This window comes from Rhincodon typus, chromosome 22, assembly GCF_021869965.1.
Source record: "Rhincodon typus isolate 14 chromosome 22, sRhiTyp1.1, whole genome shotgun sequence".
NCBI lineage: Eukaryota > Metazoa > Chordata > Chondrichthyes > Orectolobiformes > Rhincodontidae > Rhincodon > Rhincodon typus.
In genome coordinates, this window is record NC_063353.1 from 37,241,544 (window position 1) to 37,262,692 (window position 21,149).

General features: G+C 41.7%; 1 protein-coding gene across 1 annotated transcript in view; it reads right to left on the reverse strand.

Moving 5' to 3' along the window:
• LOC109932752 (exocyst complex component 4-like) overlaps positions 1–20,271 on the reverse strand; it is a 154,673-nt gene extending 134,402 nt beyond the window's left edge. Inside the window, exon 1 of the mRNA XM_048609990.1 lies at positions 20,086–20,271. Within this exon, the coding sequence (XP_048465947.1) occupies positions 20,086–20,271 (186 nt within the window). The remainder of the gene's footprint in view (positions 1–20,085) is intronic.
• Positions 20,272–21,149: the final 878 nt, after the last annotated feature.

The window sequence follows — 21,149 nt, forward strand, 5'->3', positions numbered from 1 at the left end:
TGTGTGTGTGTGTGTGTGTGTGTGTGTGTGTGTGTGTGTGTGTGTGTTATGCACACACACACACGCATGTGTGTGAAGAGCAAGAGTTAATGTCTAGATAACGGAATTTCTAATACTTTCAATATCCAATTATCCAATGTCAGCAAATGTCCAGGTTAGGCCACAGATGTAATTGGATTAAAGTTCTTCCCACTCTGTCTAACAAACATGACCTTCAACTCCAGTAAAAGTTTCTAAAGAAGGACCAAGCTAATATTTACACCACATCTTGCCACAAATCTCAGGATATTCCCAAGCATTTCAATTAATTACTTCAAATTGCAGACACTAGCTATGCAGATGATGTGACATTTCTAATTTCCACAATGAATATGGATGCTGTTTTATTTTCCATTATTCCTAAATTATAACCAGGATTATTCTATGCATTCATTCTCACCAATATATTAGTTAAAACTTCCAAAATCTCAGACACTCAGCTGCTTGGGCTGGAATGGAGCCTAGATATCAATTGCGCAAACACAATGTGCTGTCTTCATGCTCCAAGCTCCCATAAAGGTTTTGATTTTCTTATCATTGTTGACAAATGTCTACTCCTGTTTTGCCTCATGATTTTAGACTCTCCAAGATATGGTTCCAGACTTTCTTAAATCCTTTGTAATTCTTCTCTCTGCACTTTCCTTCTATATTAACAACTAAAACCACTGATGAACCTGTAATTGTCCTCGAGTACAATACCTGCAACTATTAAGTGCACTCCAAGCACTACGTTAGCCTGTGACATAGATATGATTTCTGAAAATAGAAAATCAGTCATTCTAAAAATCATACAGTGGAGAACTTGCCTTTCATAAACTTCCCTGATCTTCTTCCTAGATTTAATTGGAAATATTATCCTGGTTAAAAAAAGAATTTTGGAAGATATAGAACCATCAATATGAAGAATTCTATTCCAAATGTACTTTCTTTGAGGTGTAGGAGAACTTTCAACTAACCCAAACCTGACATGAAGTTACAAGAATGTCTCCTGAGGAATTTTGTGTGAAGCACTATCCAAACTTCTTAAGGATTACCTGTTAATACCATCCAAACACAAAGCTTTGGCAAGTCTCAATGCAATATGACAAAGAAAAAAAAACTTTAGTAATGTGCTCAAGTTGGATTTTGAAAAGTTCTTTCTAATCAACTTCCTTGTATGAAGAAATATAGCAGTGTGGAAAAATATAAACACAAATTTTTCCCAGGAGGTATCACAAAAGGGTATTCAGTTTGGAGGATGTAGCAGAAAGACTGTGCAGTGGAGGTGGTACTGTTGGAAGATGGAATGGAAATAAAAATACAGTACAGCAAAGACAACATGTAGCATATTTGGATAGTTTGAACCAAAAGGTTGAGGGGAAAGTATGTGTTAGAGAAGCCAGTACATGATAGCACACAGAATAAAGAAACAGCAATGACAACATGCAGAATAGGTGGAATTGTGTGGAGGTATATGCTAATAGAGGCAAAATAAAAAATATAAGGAATACATAATTGGCAAAGATACAGTTTTTCAGTGATCATATGATGTCTGTAACTGTATCCCATTCCCTTAGTGCCATCCCCTCACCTGCGACACTGGCCATGGATCAATGGTGCAATCCATGATTCTAATCAAAAAACTGCTCAATTTATGGAATGGGCAGTCAACGTTTGCAACTTTGAAATACACTGACGTCTCATGCCTAGTATCACTTGCATGATAGAATTTGCTATGACTAAAGTCAGGCATGGTCAGACAGCTGTTCTCATGGATAACATTGATAATATGAATGGGGGAGGAGTTGACAAGCTGGAAATCTGGTCAGTGTTCACAACTTATGCGCAGTTTTGTTTTGCACCCATTATACAGCTAATGGAATGCTGGTAAACAGTTTGTAGCAAGATTCACATCCAATCACACTCTCATTGTATTTCTTTTCAGATTTCTTTTGGGTTTACAAGGGAAAATAAACTGTATTTCCTGCATAACAATAAATATCCTGAAATCCAATGCAATATGGAGCAAAAAGGGAGATGGTGGCAAAGTAGTAATTCCACTGGACTAGTAATCCAGAATTCCAGGCTAATGTTTTGAGGAAATGGGTTAAAATCTCACCAGATGGCAGATGATGAAAACTGAATTCAATGTAACAAATTTGGAACAAAAAGCGAGCCTAATGATGATCATGTAACAACTTCGATTGTCATAAAAATCAAACTGGTTCACTAATGTCCTTTACCTGCTCTGGTGTACAAGTTATTCCAGATCCACAGCAATGTGAATGACACTTAACTGCCTTTTCGTTAAGAGATAGCAGATGCTGGAGAATCTGAGACAACAAGGTGCAGAGCTGGAATGAACACAGCAGGCCAAGCAGCATTGTCCGGAGGGAGGAGGGTAACTTCTTCAGGCTAGCCATCCTTAGAAGAGGCTTCACAGTGGGGTTAAAATTGTATCAGAGATAGTAGGAACTGCAGATGCTGGAGAATCTGAGACAAGGTGCAAGGTGCTTGGCCTGCTGTGTTCATCCAGCTCTGCACCTTGTTGCCTCAGATTCTCCAGCATCTGCAGTTCCTACTATCTCTGATACAATTTTAACCCCAATGCAAAGCCTCTTCTAAGGATGCCTAGCCTGAAGAAGTTAGCCTCCCCCCTCCGGACCCTGCTCGGCCTGCTGTATTCATCCAGCTCTGCACCTTGTTGCCTTTTGGTTAATTAAGGATTGGCAAAGCTAGCTTAGCCACTGATGCCTACATCCCACGAATGAATATATATTTTTGACTTCTTTGTTTGCCTTGTTCCCTGGCTATTATCCAGGTATTTTGCATTTCCACATTTTCTTTGGAGATGTTTGACAGGTTTCTGACTTTTATTTGTTTGTGGGAGATGGCCCGGAGAGGGCGCTGCATTTATACAGTACCACAGATGTCGGAACATGCTGGAGGAACCCATGGTGAGTACATAGTTTGGGAGACATCAAGGAGAGAGCTTGAATGTGGACAGCAGTGCTCTGAGGATGCACCATATGAAAGGAATTGTACAGACAGCAGAGAGGGTATCTTGTTACAATTTTATTGTGTTTAACGAATTAAATGTTTTTCCATCAACACTGCTGTTCTAAGTTTACAATAAAAATGCAAGTGAACCTGCTCCTGACCAAGGTATATATGAAGAATGGATTGTTTAATATTGTCATATTTCTTATGAGTAGAACTGTGCCACAGTTAGCCTGCACTTTTGGGACATGTAAATGAGCTCTGCTGCTACCTTTGGCAATATGCATGAACTGATCATAGTGACTGACAGTTTCTTGTTTTATAATTATGAATTAAATTGATGAAGCGTTATGCACAGTAAAACCATCTGCAAAGAATGCGAAAAGGATATCTGAAAGTCAATCACAAGTTAAAGGGGACAATCACTGCATACTCGTTTGTGAAATAGCATCTCCTGAAAATTGCACAGATAAAGTGGGACAGCACATCAAGTTCAGCCGCAAACATCTCAAGACTTGAACTTATTGACGTTCGCTATCTTGTTTAACTAAAATTTTTTAATGTCAAAAATATTATTAGTATAGAATGGGAGGAACAATATCACATCACCAAAGCAGAATTGTGTCAGTCATTACAGTACATAAAAAACAAAACAAGGACATAAAAACAATGTCAGAGATTCGCATTTCACTGGATGTCACAACCTTCTGACAACTTGTTATGAATGCCGAGTTTCGCAGGAGGGAAACAAAATGTATGTTTGATTTTGGAAAACTCTTCATTAGATCTATAAACTGATCAGGTGAGTTTGATAAACAGCATAGAAAGATAGAAATTAAAAGGAGGAGGCAATTCAGCCTTTTGAGCCTGTTCAGTCATTTAATAAGGTCATGGGTGATCATCCAACTCAGTAACCAGTTCCTGCTTTCTGCCCATAATCTTCGATCTCTTCAGCCCAAAGAACTATATCTAACTCCTTTATGAAAATATTTAGTGTTTTTGCATCAACTGCTTTCTGTGGCATAGAGTTCTTCAGGCTCACCACAGTTTACCTGAAGAAATTTCTTGTCATCACAGCCCTAATTAGCTTACCCCATTTCCTTAGACTATGAGCCTTTGTTCTGGCAAGCCCGGTCATTGGGAACATCCTTCCTGTGCTCATCTTGTCTAGTCATGTTAGAATATTACAGGTTTCTATAAAATTCCCCCTCATTCTTTTAAACTCCAGTAATATAGTTCTAAATGATCCAGTCTGTCTTCATGCATCAGTCCTGTCATCCCAGAAATCAGTCTGGTAAACTACTGTTGTACTCCCTCCACAGCAAGAATATCATTCCTCAGATAAGGAGGCCAAAACAGCACACAACACTCCAGGTGTGATATCACCAAGGCCCTGTTAAATTGCAGAAAAACATCCCTGCTCCTATACTCAAGTCCTCTCACTATGAAGACTAACATACCATCTACCTTCTTCACTGCCTCTTGCACCTGCATGGTAACTTTCAGCAAATAATCTACAAGCACAACCAGATCTTGGTTGCACATTTCCCTTTTGCAATCTATTGCCATTCAGATAATCATCTGCCTTCCTGTTTTTGCTATTAAAAGTGGAAAACATCACATTTATCCACATTGTGCTTTATCTGCCATGCATTTGACCATTCACTCAATTTATCTGAATCAGAATGAAACATTTCTCCATTCTCCTCTCAGTTTACCTTCTTACCAGCTTTGTCTCATCTGCAACTTGTGAGATATTATACTTAGTTCCGTTATCTACATCACTAATATATATTGAGAGTCGCTGGGGTCCAAGCACTGATTCCTGCAATATCCCACTGCTCACAGGCTGCCACTTGGAAAAAAGACCTGTTTATTTCAACTGTTTCCTGTTTGCCAACCAGTTCTCTATCCATGTCAGTACACTACCTCCCAAATCATGGTTAGTTATGACTCATTAGCAGGTGAACTGACCAACTCACACATTGTTAAAAGACTCAATAACCTTTACAATAAATAGTGCATACCCACACGAAACAAAATTATGACAGTTATCTTCAACTCTCTTTCCAAAATGCATTTCAGGCTGGGTGGGAGGGGGAAAAAAGGAAGGTCAACTGAAAATTTCAAATCACAGAATAATTTTTTTTTTAACTGGTCAATGATGAGGTTTGAACCGCCATAATCCAATTGATTGGCAGAACTGGCTTGAGGGTCTGACTGGTCCTGTCATCTGCTTATGTATCTTTCTGCCTTCTCTACTCCTTCAGAAACTGTTCAAGTAACTTTTCATTTTCCAAAGGAAAGCAGCATCTAAATGTGGTAAAAGGAGAAAGTCAACCACTCCCTAAATCAGAAAGAACATAATGGTCCAGTGTTGAAACATTGACAGACTGTGCCACAGCATGGATGAATGCTAATTCTCTTCACGGTGAGAAGCTGATGTCAGAGATGTCATTGTGTAGAGCTGCCAAGGGGCCATCAGCCACTTCTCCACTTAAAAAGGGAAGCAAATTCAGCTTGAGAGATGCCCCTTCCTGACAAATGGTTTCCTCCCAAACTTTTAACCCATTCTTTCTCTTTACTGATGCTGACAGACAGCTGCACTTATCCAACATTGTCTGTTTAAACAACCTTTGGCTCCAGAGGACGTACAGTCATCGAACAATCCTAAAAGAACACTCAGAACTATTTGCCTTTCTGTTCCAACCTACTCAATGATGAGTTATGAGAAGGGCAGACCAGAAAATCAGAAGAGAAGAAAATTTGTAAGTACACAACAAACATACCATATTTACGAAAGAAGTTGTAGCACATTGTTCAGGAGTTAGCTGAACTCTGCATAAAATTAAACTTCATGCAAGTAGAGTTATAATCTTTATAATCCATTTTATTTCGATCTTATCCCTTAGCTTATTAATACCGTGCCTCTTGTACATGCATGAATAAATGTATTGATTCTCATGATGTCCAGGTAATGTTAATGATTGATCACTGCAAGATCTTAGAGCAATGAGATGGATTTGAGTATGAATAACAAAATGCTAATAATGAAAAAAGAAAATTAGAAAAGGTCGGCACAACATCATGGGCCGAAGGGCCTGTACTGTTCTATGTTCTAAAATAAATCATTGAACTTTTAAAAATTTTCCGGACATGAGTATATTGGCAGATGTTAGTGCATGCTCCCAACATCAGATCTCTTGGTATTCCTGTCTATGTTTACATCAGAGTTAATAGTTTGGGCAAGTAATTTAATCTGTTGTGTTTCTATACTCACCATATGTAATAGTTGATGCAGTGAAAATGCTCATTTCTGATAATAAACCACTTGACCTAGTCAAACTCAAAAGTAATTGGTGTGAACAATGAAACTTAGTGACACGATTTACAGAATAATCGTTCACATGATTTTTAAATGCCTTACTACTTTCCAAATGACTTGACTCATGCTGAAGTCAGAGTAACTGCCTTTAGGATTAGTTTTGGTCAAAAGCAGGATCAAGTTGCACTGTGGTATACTTACCACAGTTAAATATTCTGCCAATGCTTAATGCTTCATGCTTCAGATCACACATGAAAAATGCCAATTTAGGTGAAGGCTTCTCTATGTGTACAGAATCATAATCTCAGTGTGAGGCATTCACTTCTGAAGGTACAAGGAAAAAGTTAAAAAGGAAGTAAAATGCACCAGCTGCTTAAAATTGTAAGGTTTCGCATCAAAGAAGCCCACCGAAAGAAAAGAATTCAGCCCAATGAATCTCAGGCAACTCTATCCAGTAGCAGTATTATTTGTCATATGCCTCTGCCATTTTACCAAATCCTGCAATTTTGTTCTTCAAATGATTTTCTAATCCCATTTGAAGGCTATGATGTAATTCTAATCCACCATCTGACCAGACAATGCATTTGGAATCCTAGCCTCTTAAACAGTAAAAAGATTTTTCTCCATGGAAACTCTAGTCCTTCTGCCAATCACGTCAAATCTAGGCACTCCGGTTGCTGATCTTCAGCAAGGAAACAGACCCTTCTGTCCAACCAGTCAATGCCAAGATGAAATAATCCCAAAATGAACTAGTCCTAACTGTCTGCCCCTGGCCCATTTCCGTCCAAACTTTTCCTATTCATGCACTTACCCAAATATCTATTAAAGTTGTAATTATGCCCACATCCATCACTTCCTCAAAGTTCATTCCACACACAAATCACCCTCTGTGTAAAAACTGTGCCCCTCATTTTTTAAATCTCTCTCCTCTCACCTTAAAAATGTGCCCTCTAGTTTTGAAATCCACCATCCTAGCGAAAAGACACCTACCATTAATCCTGTCTATACCCCTCATGATTTTATAAACTTCTATAAAGGTCACCTCCTACACTCCAGTAAAAGAAGTTCCAGCCTATCCAGCCTTTCTTTATAACTCAAACCTTCCATACCTGACAACATCCTGGTAAATCTCTTCTGAACTCTCCAGCTTAATAATATGCTTCCTATAACTGGGCAACCAGAACTTGACATAGTATTCCAGAATAGGCCTCACCAATTCCTGTACAACCGCAACATGGCTTCCCAAACCCTATACTCAAAAGACTGAACAATGAAGGCAAGCGTATTAACTGCCTTTTTAAACCAACCTGTCTACATGTGACGCAAATTGCAAAGAACCCCTCAGTCCTCTGTTCTACAACACTACCCAAGGCCCTACCATTAATTGTACAGGCCCTGCCATTGAAAAAGTTTATTTTTATTTATTCAACCTAAAATTCTATGCAATTTTAAATATCTCTATCAAAACTCCTTTTCACTTTCTTTGCACTAAAGGAAAAAAAAACCTAGTTGGAATACCTATAAAATTGTGATCCCTCATGCCCAGAACCATACTTGTAAATGTTCAATTCACTCACTGGATGAGGGCGTCACTGGCTAGGCCAGCATTTATTGTCCGTCCCCAATTGCCAGAGGACAGCTAAGAGTCAACCGTATCACTGAGAATCTGGAGTCACAAGTGGGCTAGACCAGGTAAGGACAGTAGTTTTCTTCCCCAGAGGACATTTGTGAACCAAATGGGTTTTTCTGACCAAATAATAATAGATTCATGGTCATCAGTAGACTCAATTCCAGACTTTTTAACGAATTCACATTGCACCATCTGCCGTAGCAGGATTCAAACCCGGATCCCCTGAATATTACATGGCCCACTGGATTAACAGTCTAGTGGTAGTACTACTCGGCCACCGCCTCCCTTCCATCGAGCTCCTGCTTGCCCTGCCACTTAACCCATCTTCATCGCTTTGCAGCCTCTTTATGTCTTACTTTTCTACACAGCCTTGGATCATCAGCAAACTTGGATATAATTCAATCAGTCTACTCATCTACATTATTGATATGGATTGTAGATAGCTGAAGCCTAATTACTCACTCTGGCTAACCTGTTCTGTGCACAAATCTTTGAAAGTGGCAAACACCCAGCGGTCTTGCTTTCGGTCTCCTTATCGGAGGACAAATGTTCTGGCTCTGGAGGGACTAGACAGGGTAAACAAAGGAAGGACATTCCCGATGATCAAGGAGTCCAGAACCAGGAGCCACAGTCTAAGGTATAGGATAGGACCATGGTGACGCGGTGGAATTCCCTGCTACAAAAAGCGATTGAGACAAAAACATTGAACAGTTTCAAGATAATGACAGGTATAGTTCTTAGGGCTAAAGGAGTCAAAGAGTATTGGGCGAAAGCAGGAACAGGTTACTGAGTAGAATAATCAGCTGTTACCATAATAAATGGCAGGACAGACTTGAAGGGCTGATTGGCCTACTCTTGTTCCTATTTTCTGTTTCAATGTTTCACCTCAGTATACGAATGAAGAACTTTGCCCTTCATCCTCAACAGAAACACACCTGCACACCGACATCTTGACTAGGTGTCGCATAGAGATTGTGATTCAGATTATAATGGGGATTTCAATCCTGAAATAGGGATTTTGTAAGGACTAGTTCATCCCCAGTTGCAATTTGTGCTCAATTCTGAGCCAATATTTGTGGCATTTTTTTCTCTTTGCCATACAAAGTGCAGGAACATCTCAGTGGTTAGATATAATGACTTGGATATAAATTTAAAAAAGAGCTGGCTCAAACACACCTTAGTTCTGCAGAATTTATTTGCAACATGACACTGATAGATCGTAAAAGGTTTCTGTGAAAAATTTAAAGGTGAAAAAACAACATGTTCAATAGTAGTCATTTGTTGAAAGCTTTAAAAAGACAAAATAATGTGGAAAGACATTTGAAGTTCTTAAGCTCATAAGCAGGCTTTGAATTATTTATGGACTAGCTACAAATTGTGTCTATCGTTTTAACATTTAAAAACTGAATTTCAACTAGGAAGTCACTCCTGAAGAGATGAATCCTACCTGGTGCCTTTGCAACAGATTTTCAACAAAAAGGGCAAATGTAATTGTAGCATTTTTGAATAAAAGTACCTTTTCTTTCAGAAGTACAATGCATTGTTCGTATGCAATGGTTGGAATGTATTGAGATGACAGTACTTGAGCTGACAAGCTTGATAGGAACAGTGAACCGAAAAAATATTTAACTATCTCCCAGAAACAAGACTACATTACGTGGTTCCACTCCCATCCTCCCAAAAACAGAGCCCCTGAATGTCCCAAAGTGCCTAATAACCAATGGAGTACTTCAAGAGCATCAACTTTGCTATGTTACGAGAACATGAAATAACCAATTTGCACACAGCAAGGTTCCACAAACTGCAACAAGACTGAAATAACCAAATAATTTGCTTTGATGGAGGATAATTATTGTCAAGAAAATGAGAAAAACTTGTGTTTTTCTTTGAGTATGATAAGGCAAACTGAACATCTAAATCTGCTTTGCTTGGGGCCAATTTGTGAACATGTTGGAGAAGGGGGAAGATGGCACCACAATTCGCTGAAAGGTCCTGGCATCCTGGTCACAGGTTAGCATCTGGGCCAGTGCCAGTCATTGACTTTCTCCACTGTGCCAGGTTAAGTGCCGCACCCTTTTCTGCCAGATCAATATCAGTCTCTCTTTGCTACTGCACTCACTTCTCCTCCCCCACCAATCTCATGATCACCTCACTGCAACAGTTTAGCAGTTAGCTGAGGCAGCAGGCACTCGGAGGCCTGCCGAAGACCAGGCTCCGGCTTAGCCCCAGACAGAAGACATTGTGGTGTCGGCAATCAAGTATTTCATCCACACACACAAGGGGTACCAGGAGTGGCTGTCAGTTCCGTGGGTAGTAATGGCTTTCACTGACCCAAAAATACCATATGACTGTCTGCCTTCAGGTTTGCAACCAATCCAACACCCCTCAGGGTCTGCTGGAGAGGTGCAATATACCTGCAATCCAACCCCCAGCCAGCGATGCTCAGGACCAAAGATACGGTGACAGGGGGATGGCGAACATGGCGTCCAAGTCCAGGTATCCCTTTCCTCACAAGAACATATGGCAGTGCCAAGAGGCATCCAGCCAGAGGAGGAATCACATATAGCCTCCTTAGGAGTCTCCACTCAAGTTACTCCAGAGCTGACCTGGCCCTTCACCTCACCACCTCACCACCTCACCACCCCCCCAACCAATTCCACCCCCCCCACTCCACCCCCAACCCCACAACCTGCTTCACCACCCCGCAATCCTAAGAATTTCACAATAAGCAGGGTTCTGGGCATGTCTGGCCCGTTTTGAGTGCAATGGCTCCTGGGTTGCTCTACCAAATCTTCATGTCCAATAGACTCCACTGCCGAGTGGGCTCTCTCCACTTCAGCTGTGGAATCAGGGAGCACACTAAGATGTATTGGAAGAGAGATGAAGAGGATGACCTATTGAGGCTACTTTGGTGACAAGGGTGACATTGGACTGTATGTGATTTTGCACATTTTTACAAATGACACAACTTTGACCTTATTTATAGGTGTTCATCGCTCGTTGTAGCTCCAAATCTCATTGTTACAGCATCAGGCATCAGCTCATTGCCATAGATAATGTTCTACGGATGGAGGTCTGTGCTGAGAACATGCTACATCATCTGGAAGCAAGAGGAACAAGACATTTACAGGATATTGGGTGCTGCTGACACCTTTCACCTTCCTTGAACAACATTCCTACTCTTTTGTGGGTTCCTTGTCCAAAAGTATAGCTGTCAATAAGTTGTTCAGCAATCTGTAAAGCAGGCAGGTGCAACAGTAAGAGGGGTCAATGCATTAGGGGGGCCAGGGAATAGGTACCCTGAAACTGCATCCAATGAAGTACAGGGATCTGTATGCAATGTTCTTTCCCTTAAAAAGCCCTCATGTCGATGAGTTCTACACACCACTTCTTACAGATTGAGACACTTAAACCACTCACTCAGAGTGCTGGCACAGCCATTTCCTTTTCCTCATTGTGCGCTTTTGATTTCTAACACAACAGAAGGCAACACTGAGCATTTCTCAACCAGTGGCTTGCAACCTTCATATTAACATGCCACTGAGCTCCCCAAAACATCCGAATCCCCTTCCTATAAACCCCACAGGCTTCATACTTCCCAGGTCCCCACCCAACCCATCTGTATTAACCTGCATCTGTCCACTTTTCCTACTTAGCCCCTTCCATATGTAGTTATCATGCCAGGTATGGGGATCTTGCTCCCACCTTGAAACCAGAGTGCCCCTGGCTCATGGATGAATACCTCTCCCACATGACCCCTTTCACATCCGCACTTACTGTATACGCTCTTTCAGATGCTGCTGCAACCCACTTCACAACTGTCATACCCCCTTACCATTAGCTTGCAGCCCCCAGTCCCAAAGACTGACGAGTTGAATCTTATTCATGACAGCTGCTAGGCTGACGCCTGACCTAAACTTCCTTTCAAAATAAAAACCAAAAGAACTGCAGATGCCGTAAATCAGGAACAAAAACAAAGTTGCTGGAAAAGCTCAGCAGGTCTGGCAACGTCTGTGAAGGAGAAAACAGAGTTAATGTTTCGGGTCCGGTGACCCTTGCTCAGAACAGTACCCGTTCTGAGGAATACTGCCAGTGTTAGCTGCAAGGTGCAGGTGTGAGATTGATGTATCACACTGCAAGATGTATGTCCCCCTAGACTGAGGGCTGCTTACCAGAAAGGCCAGCTGCCAAGTTGTGTGACTGAACGGACTAACACGACAAGGCAAGAAAGAGATTCTGTGAGCATGCAAGTTGGAGTTATGTGCAGCCTGTAAACTGGATCCATGTCCATGTTCATGCACGAAAAGTGTCCCTGCTACACCCTTTCAATGCAAGTTGCTGGTGTGCCCTGCAATGCAAGTTTGTGCTCCCAGCTGGTAAATCACAGAAGTGCCATGATGGTGGTTAGCAATTACTTCTAAAGTTAATATAAGCCCTGCAAGACTTTGTGGCTAATTCAGTCACAAATCTTGCCATAGCCCATTTGGACCCCTATAAGATTCTGCCCCAAATATCAAAACCTTGAACAGCTCTGTCACACTTTTTGGGAATTGAAGCAATTACTTATCTCTTTCATATCAGGCCGTCAGAGCTGGCACCAAGTTAAGCCAGTCTGATAAGAATATGAAACAAACACAGAGAAGGCTGGAGAAACTCAACAGGTCTGGTAGCATTTGTGGGGCGAGAAACAAAGATAACATTTTGAATCTGGTACGACTGCTTCAGAACAGGAAAAAGATATAAACTGAGGAAGGGTCTCCGGACCCGAAACGTTAACTCGGTTTTCTCTTTCACAGATGCTGCCAGACTTACTCAGCTTTTCTAGCAACTTTGTTTTTGTTTAAAGATATAAACCATCTGGTTCATTAAAATCCTTTAGAGAAGGAAATCTGCCACCCTTACCAGGTCTGACCTATGTGTGATTCCAGGCCCATAGCAATATGGTTGACACTTAACTGACCTCTGGGGCAATTAGAAATGGGCAATAAATAATGGCCTGGCCAGTGATGCCCACATCCCATAAATGATAATAAAAAACACCTAGGTCCTAGAAATGAATGACTAGGGTTCCATCTCGGTGAACAATTGTTTACTGTTGATTATTAGGGTCTATTGTAAACAGTTAATGAAAGCATGGTCCCAGGATTATGACATTTTACAAATGTTCACTAATGTCCTTTAGGGAAGAAAATCTGTCATCCTCACCTGGTCTGGCTTACGCATGACTCCAGACCCATAGCAATGTAGTTGACTCTCAACTGCCTTCTGAAATAGCCTAGCAAACCATTCAGTTGTACCAATCACCACAAAGTCTCAAAGAAATTAAACCATACAGATCACTGGCATCAACCCAGGCACCAGAAAAGTCAATGGCAGGAAGAGCCCTGTCGAACCTGTGAAGTCCTCCTTTTACTAACATCTAAGACCTAGTGCCAAAATTAGGAGAGATTAGTCAAGCAATAGCCTAACACAGTCATACTCATGGAACCATACCTTACAAAGTTCCAAACATCACCATTACCATCCCTGTATATGTCCTGTCCTACTGACAGGACAGGCCTGGTAGAGGTGGCGGTACAGTGGCATACAGTCGGGAAGGAGTTGCCTTGAGAGTCCTCAACATTGAGTTTGGACCCATTAAGTCTCATGGCTTCAGGTTAAACATGGGCAAGGAAACCTCCTGATTACCACGCATGGTCCTCCTTCAGCTGATGAATTGGTACTCCTCCATGTTGAACACCACTTAGAGGAAACACTGAATGATGGCAAGGGCACAAAATGTACTCTGGGTGGGGGACTGCAATGTCCACCATTAAGAGTGGCTCAGCAGCAGCATTACTAATCGAGCTGGTCAGGTCTTAAAGGACATAGCTCCTAGACTGGGTCTGCAGCAGGTAGTGAGGGAACTAACAAGACAGAAAAACATACTTGATCTCATCTTTACCATCTGCCAGCTGCAAATGCATCTGGCCAATGACAACATCATTAAGAGTGACTACTGCACTGTCCTTGTAGAGACGAAGTCGCGTCCTCACATTGAGAATAACCTCCATCATATTGTGTGGCAATTTAATGTGCTAAATGGGACAGACTTCAAACATATCAAGCAAGTCAAGACTGGGCATCCATAAGGTGCTGTGGGCCATCAACAGCAGCAGAATTGTACTCCAGCACAATCCGCAACCTCATGATCTGGCATATCACTACTCAACCATTACCATCAGTCCAGGGGATCAACCATGGTTCAATGGAGAGGGCAGGAGGGCAAGCCAGGAGCAATACCAGGCATACCTGAAGATGAGGTGTCAACCTGGTGAAGCCACCAAACAGGACTACTTGCACGCCAAACAGCATATGCAGCAAGTGATGGACAAAGATAAGAGATCCCCTAACCAACAGGTCAGATCTAAGCTCTGCAGTCCTGCCACATCCAGTCGTGAATGGTGGTGGACAATTAAACAACTCACTGGAGAAGGCGGCTCCACAAATATCCCCATTCTCAATGATGGGGGAGCCCAACACATCAGTTCAAAAGATAAGGCTGAAGCTTTCGCAATAATCTTTAGACAGATGTGCAGAATGGATAATCCCATCTCAGTCTCCTCTAGTGGTCCCCAGCATGACAGATAGCAGTCTTCAGCCGATTTGATTCACTCCACATGATATCAAGAAACGATTGGAGACACTGGATACTACAAAGGCTGTGGGCCCTGACAACATTCTGGCAATAATACTGAAGGCTTGTGCTCCAGAACTTGCCGCTCCCCTAGCCAAGCTGTTCCAGTACAGTTACAACACTGGCATCTACCCAGCAATGTGGAAAATGTCCGGTACACAAAAAGCAGGACAAATCCAACCTGACCAATTACTGCTTCATCAGTAAAGTGATGGAAGGTGTCATCGACAGTGCTATCAAGCAGCACCTGCTCAGCAATAACCTGCTCAGCGAACCCAGTTTTGGTTCCACCAGGACCACTCAGCTCCTGACCTCATTACAGCTTTAGTTCAAACATGGACAAAAGCAGCCAAATTCCAGAGATGAACTGAGAGTGACAGCCCTTGATATCAAGGCTGCATTCGATTCAGTGTGGCATCATGGAGCCTAGCAACACTGAAATCAATGGGTATCGGGGCGAAATCTCGGTGGTTGAAGTCATACCTGACACAGAGGAAGATGGTTGTGGTTGTGGGAGGTCAATCATCTCAACTCCAGGACAACTCTGCAGGAGTTCCTCAGGGTAGTGTCCTAGGCCCAATTATCTTCAGCTGTTTCATTAATGGCCTGCCCTCCAATATAAGGTCAGAAGTGGGGATGTTTGCCCATGATTGCACGATGTTCAGCATCATTCGTGACTTCTCAGATACTGAAGCAGCCCATGTTCAATTGCAACAGGATCTGGACAATATCCAGGCTTAGGCTGACAAGTGATAAGTAACATTCACATCATACAACTGCCAGGCTATGACCATCAAACCACCATCCCTTGACATTCAATGGTATTATCATCACAATGACCCACTGTCAACATTCTGGGGGTTATCATTGACCAGAAACTCAACTGGATTCACCACATAAACAAAATGGCTACTAGAGCAGGTCAGAGGTTAGGAATACTGCTGCGAGTAACTCACCTCCTGACTCCCCAAAGCCTGTCCATCATCTTCAAGGCACAAGTCAGAAGTCAGGAGTGTGACGGAATACTGCCCACTTGCCTGGACGAGTCCAGCACCAACAACACTGAAGAAGCTTGACACTATCCAGGAAAAAGCAGCCTGCTTGATTGGCACTACATCCATAAACATTCACTCCCTCCACCACTGATGTTCAGTTGTAGCAGCGTGTACTATTTACAAGATGCAATGCAGAAATTCACCAAAGATCCTCAGGCAGCAACCTTCTGAACCCATGACCATTTCCATCTAGAAGGACAGCAGATAAATGGGAATATCACCACCTTCAAGTTCCTCTCCAAGCCACTTATCATCCTGACTTGGAAATATATTGCTGTTCCTTCACTGTCACTCGGTCAAAATCCTGGAATTTCCTCCCTAGGGGGCATTGTGGGTTACCCCATAGCAAGTGGGCTGCAGTGGTTCAAGAAGGCAGCTCACCACCTTCTCAAAGGCAACTAGGGACGGGCAGTAAAATGCTGGCCAGCCAGAGACATGCACATCTCACAAATGAATTTTTTTTTTAAAATCTAACATGACTGTTGATTAAGAAATATGGAAGTTTGGCTTTACCATTAGCCTTCCTCACTTCATTTCATAAACAAAAAATCTTGCAATCTCTCACAATGTCTAACCAACTTACTTTTGTAGAACTTAGTCTTCTTCATTTTCTTAAATCAGTCCAAATGTTATTTTATTCAAATGGGCATTTCAATCACCACACTTGAACACTGAGAGTTGGATCTTGTTGCAGTTCCTTCTTCTACAGCATACACATTTCAATGACACTCTACATGAGGTTTATTCTTGAAAATATCCTCTTTTCTCTTGTTTTTTCTCGTTCACATTTTTCACACAAGTTATCCTACCCTGGTTCCTCCCTTGTGGCTTCCAGATGGATGCGTTTGAAACTTGTTGTAACGTTTCTATTATCCCATATTCCAGCTTGTAGCAAAGTCCACAGAGACTCAGATCTCTGCTACACAGCTCAAACTTATATTACTAACAAACTTCTATTACTTACCATCTCAGGTACATGATTGAATTCACAAGGCCCCTACCAGGGCCCTATGCTGTGACAAGAAACCACTCTATACAAGAAATGTGAGTTTGTTATTCTCTTTCTCGTGGTCTACGCACATTAGTTCAGGATGATTGAAATCATCAATAGCCTGCATTCACCCTTTCGCAGCTATGCATACTGCAAAATTTGTTGGGAGTAGTTCATTGAATTTTTCACGGTGTCCTGGTTGTATTAAATACCATTGCAATTCCTTTCTTTGTCGAGGCATATTTTCACTAATATTGACTCAGGCTTCACCTAATCAAACAGATAAATCCATTTCGATCGCACCCTCATGTTCATTCTTCCTTCTCCTGCTCCTGCTCCTTTCAAATATTTGACTCCATAACAATTGCTACATTCGAGGTAGTTCATTATGTGAGGTACTTCAAGAAGACTGGATGATGTGATAAAGTGGCATGCTAAAGCAAATCTTGATTTATTTGGTCCTTATTTTGCAGCATCCGACACTCCAAACAAAAGAACATGTGGGAAACTACTTCCAGTGAGTTCCATTAATTGAACTATAGATTCACCCTCTCATTTGCCAGTTACACAAGATAGACCGGATTAAGATCTGCCCTATATTTGAAAAACAAATGTGCGTTTATACAGTATTTTCCATGACTTCAGGATGTCCCAAAGTCCGATACCTAATTGAAGTGCAGTTCCTGCAATGTAGGGTACACAAACTGCACGCAGTAATGTTCCAGCAATAGAAAGATAATGATGACTAGAACATCACTTCACCTGCACTTCCCAGAATCTAGTCTACTGCATTCGCTGCTCACAATGTGGTCTCCTCTACATTGGGGAAACGAAGCGTAGACTTGGTGACCGCTTCGCAGAACATCTACGTTCTGCTCGCAAAAAAGACCCTGAACTACCTGTCGCCTGCCACTTCAACGCACCACCCTGCTCCCTGACCAACATCTCTGTCTCTGGCTTGCTGCAGTGTTCCACTGAAGCCCAACACAAGCTGGAGGGACACCACCTCATTTTCCGCTTAGGGACCCTACAGCCCTCCGGACTCCATATTGAGTTCAATAATTTTAGGGCCTAAACTCTCCCATGTCCCAGCCCCCCACCCCACACACCAGGCCTTGTCACCACATCGCCTGCCATTACACACCCCATGTTGTTAGTCACTAACAGTCCCCATTAACAACTATTCACCCTCCCAGCCTGATCGTTAGCAACTCCTTTGTCTGTCCAACTGTCTTTCTCTCTCTTTGCGCTCTATCCTATAATTTACTCCCTATCCCACCCACGTTCCTACTTTCTGCATATAAACTGACGTTTTCCCAACCACCATCAGTTCTGAGGAAGAGTCACCGGACTCGAAACGTTAACTCTGTTTTCTCCGCAACAGATGCTGCCAGACCTGCTGAGCTTTTCCAGCAGCTTTGTTTTTGTTCCCGATTTACAGCATCCACAGTTCTTTCGGTTTTTATTTTATTTGTCTTGGTTGATGGATAAATTTGGCCAGGTCATAAAGAGAACTCCCCTGCTCTGCTCTGAAATAATGCTATGGGAGTGTTTATGTTCACCTAACAGAGTAGATCTACCTCATATGGTGCTGTAGCAGCAATTTAAAGCAGGGGAGTGAAACTGATGTTTTTCTTTTTAATCAAAGACCTTAACAACAGGAACTACACAGATGAATGTATGGGTGTACATTATGCAAATTGTGACTGTGTTGGCCAGAAATGGACAAACTGCTGAGAATTATTTACATACAAGGTGACAGAAGACAATTAACTTTACTCACCTGGCTATATTCTCAGACAGAGTCTGGCAAATGAGCAAATTGGCGTCTCCTCAAAGCTGGAGTTAAAGCAAAAACCTGTTCTACCATGCAAATCAGGCAGTATGCATTTCCTGCATAATGCTGGAAACAGAATGCTGCAAACAAATACTGTATGCACTTATTGCATGCCAACATTCAATAACAGATGTATCCATTCTGAAAAGGTGTGGAACATAACATTTTAGAGGGTTCTACACTTTGCATCAACCAATTTGTGAAACATTTGTAGCTAACCATAACCTGATTTTTAGGTCGCATTAGTGAACTTGTACCAAAAGTGGCACTAGTGATTAAAAAAAAAGTTATTTGCTTCAGATGATCATTTAAATTTGACAGACATGTTCAATCATGGTAGGTATTCCAGAGTTTGCCCCTAATGTAAGGTGGCCTGTAACCAGCACTCAAATCATCGAAACCGAAAGAACTGCAGATGCGAAGGGCAAAACAGAGTTAACGTTTCGGGTCCACTTCCGAGGAACGGTCACAGGACCCAAAATGTTAACTCGATTTTCCTTCACAGATGCTGCCAGACCTGCTGAGCTTTTCCAGCAACTGTGTTTTTGTTGTGACTCAAATTATCATTGACATCATCATTCTAAACATGTTTAAAAGTCTACAAAAACATTAGTGTAGCAGTTGGATTTTCAAAGTGAAGACAAAAAAGGAATACACGTAGTTCAGAAGATTGACTGGATAAAGATAAGCACTATGTGTTGCATGTGCATTCCATGGAGTCTCATCACGAAAATAAGTTCCATCGTGATGTAGTAATTAATTTTGCCTTTTAGATACAATGCTGATAAAGTCCAAGTATACAACAAAGTAAGCCAAATTTGCCATCTTATTTTGACAGTTAACAGTTCGGAATTTTCAAAGTTTCTATCTACATTATAAATTACCATTTCTTCAGAAATTTTCACATTGAAACTGTTTCAATTAATAATGTCATAATATGGTCAAATATGGTAACATATCATCACTGGTAGACTTCAGCATTCCATACCCCTTTACTTTACACATGCTAAGTTTCCAATCTCAGCTATGCTGCCACCGAAAACATTTTTAAAAGTTGGAAGCCACCTTTTTCAGTATGGAGGGAAAATTGGACATAGGATTATGCAGGTTAGTTCCAGTGAGGCAGGGAATGACAACTGGCTCACTGGTCCAAATATATCCGAGATTGCACGTGGTACATGGCCCGGGAAGGCCAAACAATCTTGGTGAAAATATGTTTCTATTATCACCAATGTTTCATCAATTACCTTCTCCCTATCATTATGCAGAAGTGGGATGTTTGCCCATCACAGCGTTCATTACCATTTGCAACTCCTAAGATACTGAAGCAGTTAGTGGTCGATTTGCAGCAAGACCTGGTCAACATCTAGGTTATGTGGCAAGGTAAAGACCATTGCCAACAAGATAAACTCTAACCATCACTCCTTGAAATTTAATGACATTACCATCGCTAAAACTCCTCAGTATCAACATCCTGGGGGTTACCATTGACCAGAAGCTGTACTGGCTACAACGGCAGGTCGAGGCTGGGAATTCTGCAGCAAATAACTCACCTTCTGTCTCCCTAATATCTGTCCATTATCGATGAGAAACAAGTCAAGAGAGTGCTGGAATTCTTTACACTTGTCTGGATGGGTGCAGCTCCAGTAACGCTCTGGAACCTGGACACCATCCAGAACAAAACAGCCCTCTTGACTTGCACCTCTTCCACAGCGCACAGTGACACTAGTGTGCATCATCTCCAAGATACAATGCAGTAACTCACCAAGGCTTCTTTGAGAGGACATTCCAAACCCATAACCTCCATCACTTACTAGGACAAGGGCAGAAGATGGATAGGGACACCACTCCTGCAAGTCACAAACCAACCTGACTTGGAACTATATTGCTTTCTATATCATTCTTTCACTGTTGCTGCATCAAAATTCTGGATCTCCTTTCCCAACAGCACTGAGGATATTCTTATGTCCCAAAGACTGTGGCAGTTCAAAAAGGCAGCTCACCACCATCATCTCCATGGCAATTAGATTGTCCAGACAGTGATGCCCTTATCACGTGAGCAAATAAAATAAATTGATGCTATACAGCTGAATTGCTGCTGAAAATCTCAACTGTGTCTTTGCTATCTCTCGACTTGAGTTCCAATACTCCCTTGGACAGCCTCCAACCTATTACCTCCATAATGTGAGTTCGTCCAACAGCATATCCTAACACATCCCAAATCCTATTTGTGCATCTTCCTTGCGCTCATTGATCTGAACTGCCAAATGGATAACACCCTATTTAAAATCACTATTCATATGTTCAAGTCTTTCCACAGCGTCGACAAACCCTTCAGATTAACAAACACAAAAGATAGATTTGCAGATGTATCTCAGATTTCTTTTGGTTATCATTGGCAGCTGAGCCTTCAAGTACCTTTAGCTGTGGAATTCCTTCCTTAAATCTCATTGCCTGCCATTCCCAATATAAACTGCTCCTTAAAATCTCCCTCTCTGTATAAGGTTGCTTGCCCTTGTATCCCCAGCTCAGTACCAAACTTTTATGCTCCTGTGAAGTCCTTTGTAAGTTTTAAAACGTTGAGGGTGCTATTTAGTTACTAACGTCCTTTAGGGGA